The 13,928-nt window shown below is 39.1% G+C and overlaps 2 protein-coding genes across 2 annotated transcripts; both read left to right on the top strand.

Moving 5' to 3' along the window:
* The first annotated feature begins 449 nt into the window (after positions 1-449).
* On the top strand, positions 450-6,073 carry LOC102714181 (probable serine/threonine-protein kinase WNK2). Its single transcript, XM_015837562.2, has 8 exons — positions 450-569; positions 671-708; positions 1,902-2,129; positions 2,420-2,643; positions 2,737-2,894; positions 4,305-4,485; positions 4,675-4,821; positions 4,915-6,073. Exons 1-8 carry the CDS (start codon positions 492-494, stop codon positions 5,658-5,660), a joined length of 1,800 nt encoding a protein of 599 aa, XP_015693048.1. The 5' UTR covers positions 450-491; the 3' UTR covers positions 5,661-6,073.
* A 2,129-nt stretch (positions 6,074-8,202) lies between these two features.
* LOC107304263 lies at positions 8,203-9,300 on the top strand. The gene has a single exon (XM_040524652.1). The coding sequence runs from the start codon at positions 8,217-8,219 to the stop codon at positions 9,105-9,107; it is 891 nt and encodes a 296-aa protein (XP_040380586.1). The 5' UTR covers positions 8,203-8,216; the 3' UTR covers positions 9,108-9,300.
* Positions 9,301-13,928: the final 4,628 nt, after the last annotated feature.

Consider the following 13,928-nt stretch of genomic DNA (forward strand, 5'->3'; position numbering starts at 1 on the left):
TTATGAAAATTCTTTCGTAGGATTCCATACAAGTTTTGGATAAAAGTTAGCATGAGGTCCAACCTCATGGAAACTTTCACTTCAATATATCTCATGTGTTTTTTCTACGGTCTATTCAAATGGTCATTTCACATATTTTTTTATTTCTTTTTCAATATTCTATTTTACACTATAGTCTTGTTACAATTCTATGTTTGTTATATTCATGTGTTTTTTCAATCCCAACGTTTCAAATGGGCCTAAAACAAAGCCCATTTTGGAAGAAATCAAATCAAATCAAATATAAGGCCAGATGGGGCAAGATATGATGCGGTGAAGATCGATTGACGAAGAGGGGGTGAGGTGTGTGGTGCAATGAAGGAGGTAGCGTTTGGGAAGAAAAAAGGTGGTTTTGGATTAAAAAAAGGCGCTTTTGAGGGAGAGGGAGGGAGGGAGAGGGAGAGGGAGAGACCCCTGTGACCCACACCGCTGCCGACCTCCATCACCACAAGATGCCACCCACGCCACCGCCTGAGCTTGACACAGAACCGGAGTTCGCCGAGGTCGACCCCACCACCCGCTACGGACGGGTAATGCCTCCCTTTCTCCCTCATCACCCTCGATTCGCTTGCTCAGATCCCTGTTTCTCTGATCTTTCATCTCATTCCTTGATGCATGCCGCCTCTTGCAGTACACGGAGGTCCTCGGTAGGGGTGCCTTCAAGACGGTGTATCCTTCCTCCCATGCCCGACTTATTGGCTTTGACATGCGATTTTGCTTTGTTCCTGGCCTGTTTTGTCATGCCAAAGATTTTATTTTTGTGTATTTCATGGTGGGTTTCTTTTTATCCTAGGTGCATTTTTCTTTGGGGGATTGAAAGTCTGTGCCCATTAAGATATCTTCAATTTTTTTGATGTGTTGAATTTATATCCATTTGACATTTGACGTCTCTTCTTTTGGGTAGATTTTGAATAGTACTTCATCCATCCAAATTGATCATCATATAAGAGTAAAAATATAAATCTCAATTTAATCATTATATAAGGAATGAAGTTCATCACACCTCGGTTGAGATGCATATAACCATTTACTTCACATGCACATTAATTGTTTGCATGGATGTGTCCAATCGGTTTGCATGTATGCATGCAGGTTGTGGTTTCTCAAGTTCTTTAAATGCAAATTAAATAGATTTTTGGGTTTAGTGTCCATACCATATATGATAATCAAATTGGGATAGATGGAGTATTTATTTTTCTTGATTTAAATGTGTGTTTGGCATTGTTTGATATGATTAATTGAAGCATTGCCAACTTGTCAAATAAAGCTCCTATTACCTTTCTACATGTTCTTGCTAGATTGAGAATCCCTTTGCTTTCTCTGTTCTTTTCTGGTGCATTGATTGGTTGGCTAATGCTCCAACCAATTTCCATCCTTCTATGATCTATTTCTCATGTGTTTTATTTAAACAATTGATTTGAGAAATATCTCTTATAGAATCTTTGGTTGATTTGGGAAAGTGTGATCTACTAGTATATGGGAACTGTTCCTGTCCTGTGATGAACTGCCGTTAGGATTCCAACTGCTCTTATATGTAAAACTATGTTGCCAATTTGGACAATTTGCTCAGATTAGTACATGTCTAGTTACAAATACAAATATCTTCAAAATAAGGTTGATTTCCATGACGATTACTGGCTTGATAGGATAACTTATTTTATCATCGTGTATTGTGTTGTTATCGATGTTGTGTAGTTTTCGTGTTCAGTTCATTGAGTTATGAATATCAATCTCAAACTTATATATGGTAGCAAAACAAACTTATATGTTCGCATTATATTCAAAATAAAGCATATATCTTTGGCTGTACATTCAATTTTGACATGAACTTGAGATCCTTAATTCAAATTTTACCGGCATAGCTACAAGGCTTTTGATCAACTGGAAGGTCTGGAAGTTGCTTGGAACCAGATCAAAGTGGGTGATATACTTCGGAATAATGATGATTTGGAGAGACTTAGATCAGAAGTCCGGTTGCTGAAGACCCTCAAGCATAATAATATAATCAAGTTTTACAATTCATGGCTTGACAAGAAAAACAATAACATAAACTTCATCACAGAAGTCTTCACATCAGGGACACTGCGCCAGTTTGTTCTCTTGCTCCCATCTGATTATAACTATGCTCTTTGAGTAATATGAACAAACTATACCCAGTCATTAATTTGGCACATTTTATTTAGCATTAGTTAGCTATATATGTCCATATTAAGTCAAAGAAAATGGTACTCAAGCTCATTCTTCAGATTCTAGCATGGCTTCAATAATCAAAACAAGCAACTTTTGTAGAACCAAACCAGCATGCTAAGCATATGCAGGTCTATAGGATGCCCAAATTTTCTCTCACTGAATATTTTCCTTTCTCTGTGTCATTGTTTAGGTACCGTATTAAGCACAAGAAGGTAGATGTTAGAGCATTAAAGAAATGGTCAAGGCAAATCTTGAATGGCCTTGTCTACCTCCACAGCCATGATCCACCAGTAATCCACAGAGACCTGAAATGTGACAACATATTTGTGAATGGAAACCAGGGTGAAGTGAAGATTGGAGACCTTGGATTAGCAACCATCCTAGATAATGCACGCTCGGCTCACAGTATCATTGGTATGTGTTTTATTTTATTTTCTTTTTATATATATTAGGAACTCAATATTTCTCATGTAACCAGAATTTATGGAAACCTTTTCTTCCTTGTAGGCACACCAGAATTTATGGCTCCTGAACTCTATGATGAAGAGTACAATGAGCTTGTAGACATCTATGCATTTGGGATGTGTTTACTGGAGCTTGTTACATTTGAGTACCCATATTGTGAATGTTCCAATGCAGCGCAGATTTACAAGAAAGTATCTGATGTCAGTCTACTTATCCTTATGCATTATTTTTATCTTTTCTTTTCTGAAAAATAATGGTCATGGTAAACTTACTACCATCTTTCCTCAAGAATTGCAAAAATCTATCACTCGAGCAATGCTAATAAATTTGGTGAATGGTCACAGTTATAAATTCCTATCCTAGATGTTGTCATGATAATTGTGTATGCTTTGAGGTACAGAAGTACTCTCTTGTCCCAAAACATAATACTACATCAGTACCATATTAAGTTCATTTTCAGTTTCTAAGTACAATGTTTTAACTTTTCGTATTATTTGAAATATTTTCACAATTAATATTTTTATTGTTACTATATGTTAAAACATAAATAAAGTTGCGATTAATATTTTTATTGTTACTATATGTTAAAACATAAATAGTACTTTATGTGTGACTAATTTTTTTATATTTTTGTATAAAATTTTTAAATAAGACGAATGGTCAAAGCATTGGACACAGAAAACGAAAATGAAGTTATTATGAAAGGGAGGCAGTAACTTTTAGGATTAAAATATTGTTCCGCCGTATAAGGATTTATGACATTATTCATGGTACTTGTCTCGTCAATCACTTCTCATTTAAATTTATTACTATTCTACATCTACCTACCCTGCACACTCATTCATTCCTGATTTATTAAGGGACAACAAAGTATTTTCTTCCTAAAATTAATATCCATTAAACAACCTATAAATACTTATATTTTTTGATAAAGTAAGTATTTGACAACATGTATATACCATGTTAAAAACTTATGTATATTATATATTCTTCCAACCATTTATATTTATTTAGACCTATATTTTATTTTTCCTAGTTACAATAATATTAGACCTTATCTCACAAGGACTCTCTTCGTATTTTCATATATGACGCCGTTGACTTTTCAACGTGCATTTGACTATTTATCTTATTAAAAGATATGCAAAATACAAGTTATAATTAAAGTATACCTAGTAATAAATTCAAGGGATAAATTGAACCACCACAAAATAAATGATAATTATGTAATTTTTTTAATAAGACGAATGATCATGCATATTAAAAAGTCAATAGTGTCATCTAAAATACAGAGGAAATATTACCAGTAAAGGAGTCAAAAAGAGATTAAGAGTACACACTCAAGTTTGTCAAGATAACACAGGAGAGGGATGCTAAAGGATGTGAAATCATGATAACAAAATCAATGCCCTAGCTTTGAAAAACATAAGCACTGACTCCAGTAATGAGTTTCTAGTGAAACCAATCATATATTCCTGGGGCTCTAAGTCTATTCATTGGCAACTAAGTCTTTGAAGAAATTACTTTGTTTTGCATCCAATGCAATGGATTTCCTATTTGATCAGTAACCATTGTATCACTGTCTCAATCTCTTGACGCTGGTACAACAGGGCGAAAAGCCTAATTCTCTGGCTAAGATTGAAGACCCTGAGGTTAGATTTTTTATTGAGAAGTGCATCACCGAAGTTTCCCATAGACTTTCTGCACAAGAGCTATTGATGGATCCATTTCTCCGAGACGTTGATGGCGAAAAAATATTCTATCCATTCCAATCAAATATGAAGAGATCAGGTACTGACTGAATTGGCAACATAGCAAACTTGCTGTATCATCCCCATCTAACCTTAGATAAACATGGCAGATGGTGCTGTTAGTTCAAACTCAAGCATGGGTTACAAATATGCGCGACAATGATATGAATTCTATTGCATTGGTCTGAAAAGTCTCTCCTTTTTATATCAATCTTACGATGAAATGCAGGTAGCTTTGCAGAAGAACACCCAAGTGATAGCTACATACATAGCACCAGGGATCCACATGCAGATGCTGGTCGAATAATTACAGTCGAGAGCCAACGGAAGGACCTGAATACGATATTTTTGAAACTGAGAATTGCTGATTCAACAGGTCTTTTTCAGTGTGGAATCCATTTTACTTATTATATGTTGTTACTGCAGTGTTTGTCATATACACCATTTTCTTTTCAATGCAATACCGCAGGTCATGCTCAAAACATCCATTTCCCATTTGACATTGAAGCAGACACTTCGATTAGTGTTGCAACTGAGATGGTGGTGCAGCTAGATCTCACAGACCAAGATGTGACAGCGATTGCAGAAATGATAGATGCTGAAATACGAGCTCATATTCCTGATTGGACAGTAGAAGAATCGGTTGAAAACCAAGGGGACGAAGGAGCTCACTCTGAGACCAACAGCTCAGAAGCAGATGATGAGACTTCTGAGCTGCGTATTGACCCTAATGCTACACATAATGGCTTTGTCCAAGAACATCTTCCCTCTGGACATAAATATTGGTCAGACTCGCCCAGAAGACACAGTGAAATGTCTCACTTAGCAAATGAGATATTTAAGAGGAATGCCACTGATGATATAGCCAGCAATAATCTTGGCACTTCCAACCACACTGTGGAAGATATGTGTGAGCGAGTTTCACATTCAGCAGACTTGTCGAACTCATCTATGATCGACAGGAAATCTGGAGAGGCTTCTGTCAGCAGCACTAGCCATCGGTCATTTGATGGGGATGAGCATGTTGAAGCAGATGTCACCGAGAGGTTAGCAAATTTGCTAGCTCAGCAGCAAGAGGAGCTCAACGTGCTGCGAAGGAAGCACAAGGCTGACATAGAGCTCATCTTGAAAGGCGTGCCTGAAGAGCATCGTGAGGAAACCTTAACTAGATGCCGGCTAAAGGCAGATGAGAGAAACAGATCAGAGAAACCTTAGCTCCAGTGTGTTTTCTTACCCGTGTTTAGAACTGTACGTTGTTGTGCAAAAAGGTGGTCTCAGCCATCCAGTGTTCTTTTTGTTTCATGGAATGGAGGAGCTACAAACGCTTGTGGAATCTGTGACCAAGCGCTGCAATACATATATGATGCTAATGTAGCTGTCTGGAGTTTTTTCCCCTTCCTTGAAGCCAAGAGAAAAGCTAGGTTTCTGCACTGTATTCCTGAATTATGCTACTGTATTCCTGAATTGTTCATGAGAAGTGCACCTCCTTGTTCTCTCCTCTCTTTTTTTTGTGATTAGAATAATTGTTAATGATTTCTAACGAAGAATTAGTGTTAATGATGTACATCAGTGTTTGAGCTGTTACAGACTTGCAACGAAAAACATAAGTTTCAATTATTTCCATTATGTTTGGGTCACATGCATGCTTGCTCAAGTCCATAGAGCTGTACTGTGCACTTACTCCCTTTCACTGGTTTCTATGATTGTGTACTACATACACATAGCTTGATTTCTTATTGCAAGTGTGCCATGGAGGATGGAGCTGTAGAAGTCTCCACTACCACTCAGTGATGAGCAGATCTAAAGTGGCCAATGGCATAAACAACAATATGTGCAACACATGCTCCAGTAGCATCTCTCACATGCCCCAGATTTGTGTGTCTCCTTGCAGTTGCATGCAGTGCCAGGCCCTCACATTTTCCTGCTCTCTTTTGGCCTGGGTGCTGCATCCCATTTTTCAGGGCATCTGAATCTGTGTACCTGAAACCTGAGGCTCCCCAACCCAGGGAAGGTTTGGGGATCCTAGCTGCTGCACACAGAATTTGGATCTGTGTTGTGGTGCAAAGGGACATGAGCCATCTCCCCAATGCAAATATATTGGGGTTCATTCATGTAAGTATGTACCTCAATCAATGATATATATCTATCAGTCCCTCTATATATACAAGAAGGCAGAGAGATGTGGAAACTTGTTGACCATGAAAACAGGGATTATATTGCATTGTTTGCTCCTGTCTATCACTCTCCAAGCCTCCAAGATATGTGGATATTTAGTGTACATTACATATACTATTGTTGAGGCTGTTAAGTTTGATGTCAAAGGCTACATTCATGGTGGCCTGGCTTGTAAATGTGCATAAATTTGCCGATTGCATGTACATAGGCACCATCTGTTCCCTGTAATGTACACATTTCACTATTTCAGGATCATGTGTGTGTCAATTAGAACTAGTCCAGTATATACTTCAGTCAATGATATATGCATATACATGGATCCAATGCATCAAATTGAGAAACATGCCCAAGTGCACCTGAAAGCAAGATAGCAACACCCCATCCATGTTCCTCTTAATTAGTACTAGCCTATTTAATTTCTCACACAAAAGAAAACCAAATCAATTAAGGAGGAAAAGCACATCAAGAACCCAATAAAGCCAATAACATAACTACATTTCTGTAAAAAAAAGGGCAGCCCTTCTACTCAAATATACATACACCTTGGTTTTCCATATATGAACAACCTCATTGTTTTTCTTATGTTTATTATAAGCCGAAACATTACGAGCAAGAAATACAATTATGGGTAAAACATTTGTATATTTTGCCCTTGGTGATTTAAAAGTAAATACTGAAAAATAAACTATGATAAAAACATCCAAGATCAGCTACAAAATTAAGTTTTAAAATCTAATTTTTCACATGTTCTAGAAAGGTAAACCATGGGGGCATAAAAACTCTGTGAGAATCCATTATCCATGCATTGGTAGCTAGCAAAAGAGCAAACAGTAGTGTAGTACCAACTACCAAGTTGGTCAGGCAAGTCCAATAATCGAGTCCAAGCCATGCATGCATTGATGCATATATAAAGAGTTTCTGATTATGATAATTTATTTAATGATAAATTTAATAATCCCATCCTTACATCGTTAATATTTTTCTTAATAGTCAATTTTAACTCAAGGTCATTCCAAAAGTAGTTACTATATTTCATGAGAAGAGAGTATTAGGCTACAAGCTAATTAAGCCAGCATCATGTCAGTTTGAGTGAACAGGAACAATTATGCAAATTAATTTATTTATATATATAACACTTTTATTATTGATCAAACGTTTGAATTTTTGTTCTTCTGTTAAACACGCGTGCAATGCATTGGGAGCTGGGGGGTAAGGCATGTATGGGCTTTTGACTTGCGTGCACATCTTCAAATTATCATCTAATGACAGTGACCGGATTTAACTGATGAAATTAAAATTTTCAAATAATTACTAGGCAGACCCTATATATAAAGCTGGCTTAAAATGTGCAAATGCATGCCTGTCAGTCTCATGTCTGTCTGCAGCTGATCACTCAATTGTTGAGAGTTGAGAGGTCATCAGCCACCCTATCATTGCCATTGCCATTGCCATCCACCATCCTCTATATATTCCTCTTCCTCTCTTCTCTTCTCTTCTCTTCTCTTCTTGGCCTCCGGCGATCAGCTAGGCGCATGACGTCGTCGTCGTCGTCGTATGCGCAGCTGCTCTTCTTCTTCTTGTAGTACGTAGCCAGCCATGCAGGACCATGTGCAGCAGCGGAGCGGCGACCACGACATCGCCGCCGATGAGATCCCAGCCAACGGCCACAAGCCAGGGAAGGCCGTCACGGCGTCGGTGTACCGGGCTAAGATCGCCGGGCACTCGAGGGTCGTCACCGTGTCGTGGTCGCGGGACCTCCTCTCGCACTCGTTCGCCGTCTCCGTCACCGGCGTCGACGGCGCCTCCGTGGAGTGCAGGGTCGACCTCCGCCCCTGGCAGTTCTGGCGGCGCGCCGGCTCGCGCCGCGTCGAGCTCGCCGGCACCGCGCCGGCCGCGCTCCGCGTGCTGTGGGACCTCCGCCGCGCGCGGTTCGGGGCCGGGATCCCCGAGCCGCGGGCGGGGTACTACGTCGCCGTGGAGGCCGCCGGCGAGGTGGTTCTCGTGGTCGGCGACATGCGCAAGGACGCGCTCCGGCGGGCGGCCCCGTGCGCGGCCGCGGCGTGCGATGCCACCCCCGTGGCGCGGCGGGAGCACGTGTTCGGCAAGCGGCGGTTCGCGGCCAAGGCCCGGTTCCACGACCAGGGCGCGGTGCACGACATCGCGATCGAGTGCGGCGGCGGCGGCGAGGGCGGCGACGCCGACATGGAGATGACGATCGCCATCGACGGCGAGGAGGCGGTGCAGGTGAAGCACCTCCAATGGAAGTTCAGGGGCAACCAGTCCGTCACCTTCAGCCGAGCAAAGGTGGAGGTCTACTGGGACGTCCATGACTGGCTCTTCAGCGCCGGCATGCGCCCCGCCCTCTTCGTCTTCCGCCCCATCGTCCTCTCCAGCGCCTCCGCCCCCGCCGGCGCCATGCTCCTCGATGCCTCGCCGCCGCCGCCCACCGGCTTTTGTCTCTACCTCTATGCCTGGAAGCTCGAATGATCGTCCATCATAGCTTCCATTAGCTCGGCTGGCTCTGATACCATACCATGTTTATGAGATCGGATTCTTTTCTCGATCGAACGAAAATGCGAGGCAAGGGGAGGAGTAAGAATTTCTTTTTTCATTTTGTAATTTTTGAGGAAGGAAACATATATAATTGGATATAATTAATTAATTCTTCTAATCAAGAGGCCATGCATACAAGTACACATTATTGCTCCATTCTATTAATTATTCTTCCAACCACAGCTATATATATTGAGCTCAATCAATGGAAGTAAGATCAAAGAGAGATCAACAGTAATGGCATTGCCAGGAGGGAAGAAAAACTTAGTTAACCAGAGTCTCCTGTTGATATGAGATCTCTTGTAGATCACAGTGCTGACCAGTCAAACCTCTGTTTCACTTCTTATCATCAGTTGGTTCCTGCTAGACAAGATGTTGACCTTTCATGAGAGATAACCACACCACAGATTCAGTCGGTAATGTACATGCTAGCTGTGCATAAAACACTGTAACTAAGCTGATGAGGAGAGAGAGCTGTCTTACAGTTAATTGCATATGCAAGAAAGAGAAAGAGAAATTAAGAGAGAAAGAAATATGCAATGTTTTGGGTGGGCTGCACATGGGATGATGAGAGAGATCAGAGTGGGTTCCAGTGATGAGCAGCAGCAGCAGCTGTGGACTGACTCATCTCATCAGACTGATGACTGATCCAATGGAGAGAAGAAAAAAAATGGCCACCGCAAAAGGTCACAGATTGGATCCATCACCCTAATCTTCTTGGCCCCCCAATTGATTATTTCTTTCCTATAATCTGCCAAAATTTCACATTATTAATCTAGGGTATCCTAAGTGACCTATTGATGCTCTCACCTCCTAATTCCTGATGATGATCACCTTGTGAATGTGGAGACCTCTATGCATATTATCATTTAACACAGTTTATGCATGGTTTGTTTATGAATGATGAAGGAATTTCATAGGAAAAAAATAAACGATACTTGTATTGGGTTCTATTGAAATTCATGTTTGTACTTTCTGAGTGTTGAGCTGACATGAGGGGCCTACCAAAAATACCTACTATAGTTTTATTGTGCAAAAAAATATTAAATATAATAATGCTCCGTGAGAATGAGATTCTACCTACAGGATTTCTCATGAGAAATTAATTTGCAAGGTTGTGTATGGCTATTTATTATCTTCCATATGGGACGTGTGTTCAGTTTGTTGGTGAGATGCCAAAAGGCTGTAAGATTCCATCATGGGAAAACAATGGAAGAAAATGGGGATAAACAAAGTTCATCCAATTTGTTCCCTTCTAGCAGCTTGCATCTGTTGGGGGTATATAGCTGGTGCCAATCAAGACTTTGATTGATGGAATTAACAAGATTATATTCTGATTGTTGCCATTTGTCTCCAAGGCATTTGTTCAATACCCATTGATTAATATACAACACAGGGATATTGTTAGTCCACTCCTTTAATCATGACAAGAGGAAGGTTAATCTTTATCCCTTTTTCACTTTTGCTTTCAGAGCAGTGACTGCCTGACTGGCTGATCTAGAGGTTGAGTTCAATCTGTATTTAATTTACAGATCAACGTCCAACTAAATCTATGTATTGTTTACGATTGTGATGTGATTGATAGGCATGTACAAACTGTATCTAAACTTCTAAATGTGACTTATAAAATAAAAATATTAGTAGTGAATGGAACAAATCAAATGGAGACGGCACCTAATCTATAAACCATCCCCTTTGGTTTGAACCGCTAAACAGTTTTCTGACACTCTGCATTTGTTTGATCCCTTTTCCTCTGCAGAAGTTTGGTCAAACCTCCGGTTGCCTTTTTAGTAAGGTTTGGCCTCTGTAAACACCATTGACTTGGACAAAATAAAAGCTAAGATAATTAAATAATTACTTACTGTTAGTATTGCCTTTCTCAAGAAAGTATCTATAATTGAACTATTGACCTGTATCAGAATGGCATCAAGCAAAATCAACAAACATTGCAGCAGATTATATGAGAAGAAGAAAAAGGACCAGAAGCTAATTAAGCATCACAGACAAATGTATTACTAGCTAAGAAAGCTAGACTTGTGATCCAAGATATGATTCCTAGCTAGTTGCATTATTTGTGTGCATGTTTGTGGACTAAAAGTAAGTAATACTCCTTCTAAAATGGTGGCTAGGAGTAGCTTGGAGTTGTGTGAAGAGGTTAATGGACTAGAGTAGTAGTACACTAGTTTAGTTTAGAGTCCATGCTTCTGTCTTGTTGTGTGCCCGGGATCAGCGGACAGGGGTCTTGCATTTGAGGTGGCCTGGCCTGAATTAATATTAATCCAACTACCCATTTGCATCTGCACATGCATGTGGCCACCCTTTATAGCTAGCTGGTTTGCAATTGCATACCCTATATATTTGATCAATTTCATACATACATACATACATACATGTTGCGGGAAATTGATATTTTCCAAAGTAAGAAAATTGATATTTTTTAAACTTTCAATTCTATGTTGCGAGTCATTTCAAATTTATCTGAAAATATCAATTTTTAAACTTTATTCGAAAATATCAATTTTCAATTTTATTGTCTAAATTTAAATTTTATTCGAAAATATCAATTTTCAACCCTATCTTTCGGGTCATTTGGCATGTAGTGGCATAGAAGGAACGTAAGCAAAATAAGTTAACGGAGTTGGATGAAAAAGTTAACGGCAATGGCACGTAAAGAAGAAAAAATTAAGTAAATGACATAGACGGAAGTTTGATTTTTTGCATGGTATAGAAGGAACCGGATATAATTTCAGTGGCATACAAGGAATTCTCTCTCTGTATATATATATCACTTGCATCATTTGATCTCCTCATGCATGTATACGTATAGATGTTTGCTCTTGTCCTTCTTTTTATAACGTGAGGTACTAATATTTCTACTCATGCTATCTGTCTCATAACCAAACTGGTACCTCGAGGTACCATGCAATTGTGACTGTTCGATCTATTATCACCAACGGTTAAGATTTTAGTACTAGCTTGATTGTGAGGTGGATAGCACGAGTGAGAATTTTGATAATAGTACCTTGCGATACAAAAGAAAGAATCGGAGCAAATTAAGCTCATATGTATATGTATATGCATGCTGGCATCTTGTACAACTATGTATGAATGCACTGCAGTTATGTAGCAGCCATGTATGACAAACAACAAGCTCACAAGTATGACTGAATGATTCAAGAGTGTACAAATTAATGAAGAGCAATTTTATGGTCTTTGAGTAGGCATTGAGAGGTACGAAAATTTTACACTAAAATTTTGATATCTCCTGATACCTTTTCAAACTGTAAAATTACTCATTAACGAAAGAAACCTTTCATGCATTACAATGTATTCTCTGAATATATATACATATGACCATGCATGTATATCGGTCGATCTTGCGTAGCCATCGACGATCTGACATGTGTGGTTTCAACTCCCCCCAGCTCAGAATGCTCGACTTTACGCAAGCAGCTTGTCTAGCTTGCATCCTGTGCAAATCTAGCATGCTTTTTGCTATTCAAAATCAAATGGAAGGTTCATGTGGAATTCGACGGCATTGCAGTCAGGCTTGAATATTAAGCATTGCGAAGTTCAAAAAAAAAATATATATTGTCCTTGTTTACATACGTGTATTGCAAATATTCACTCCGTCTTTTGACTTTTGCTTATGCTTATAAATTAAAATTTGAATTTTCAACCTTAAATTTGGAGTTGATTTTAAGTTTTTTATTATAGTTTATTTTTTAGCCTTATTTTTAGATCGCTTTTAGATTGCTATGAACACGTATATAAAAGTTTATTTTCAACCTTAAATTTGGAGTTGTTTTTCCATCTTAATTATATTGAAGCAAAAGAAGAAGTGAATAAGGGAGCACTGAGAGTGAGCTAGATATAGGTGCTTTTTCCTAGGATGCCTTTGTATAAATAAACAAAGCAAAATGAGATGAGATGATCCAGTTATTAGTTATGGGGTGGACCATGCATCTAATGTTACACGTCGCCCTGCCTCCCCTTTTGCAAGCTTTCAGCAAAAAGTGTCCATTTTTTTTTTGTTGGCCATCATCTTCATCTCTCTTTTTACTTGCCAATGTCAATCCACAGCAGCCAGGCAGGCACCACCATTTTTTTCTTTTTATTTTTCCTTTTCTTTTAGAGAAAAAAGTTATGAACTTGGCATTGTCTATTACTACAATGAAAGTTGTTGTCGTGCATTCGTGCTATGAATGAATGTATGGTTTGTCTTCAGATATATATGTGTGTATGTATGTATGTATATGTCGTCCGACAAAAGATACTACTACCAGTACTTGTCAAGTAACAGCCAGTAGAATGGCAGCCAGCTTCTGTAAAGAAGATTCTAGATCGCTAGTGCTTCTTCTATGTTAAGACTGCACTTTGCTTGCTGTTTGTACTGGAGTAGTTTGTAAGGTGGTAGACTGCAAGTGTTGCTTTTCGGTGATTCTGATCTGAATGAAATCCAGATTGTGCTGTGCTGCCTAGCGATTCCACATGATTGTGGAGGTTACAATTACATCACCAGTTCAACAATCTTGAGGAACAGAGAAAATTTTCCACGCTAGACGAACAGTATTAACTCAATTTCATATTATAAAATGACCTATGCTCTGATTTTATAAAGATGCTAATAAATCTAGACTCATATATAAAAATATATCCATAAATCTATATAAATGAATAGAGCACTTGACTAGCAGCAGCGGGGAAAAAAATAATGCGAAATGGAGGCGTCTGGTGGATGGGCTCTAGTAGTCT

This window comes from Oryza brachyantha, chromosome 5 (assembly GCF_000231095.2).
Source record: "Oryza brachyantha chromosome 5, ObraRS2, whole genome shotgun sequence".
Classification (NCBI taxonomy): domain Eukaryota; kingdom Viridiplantae; phylum Streptophyta; class Magnoliopsida; order Poales; family Poaceae; genus Oryza; species Oryza brachyantha.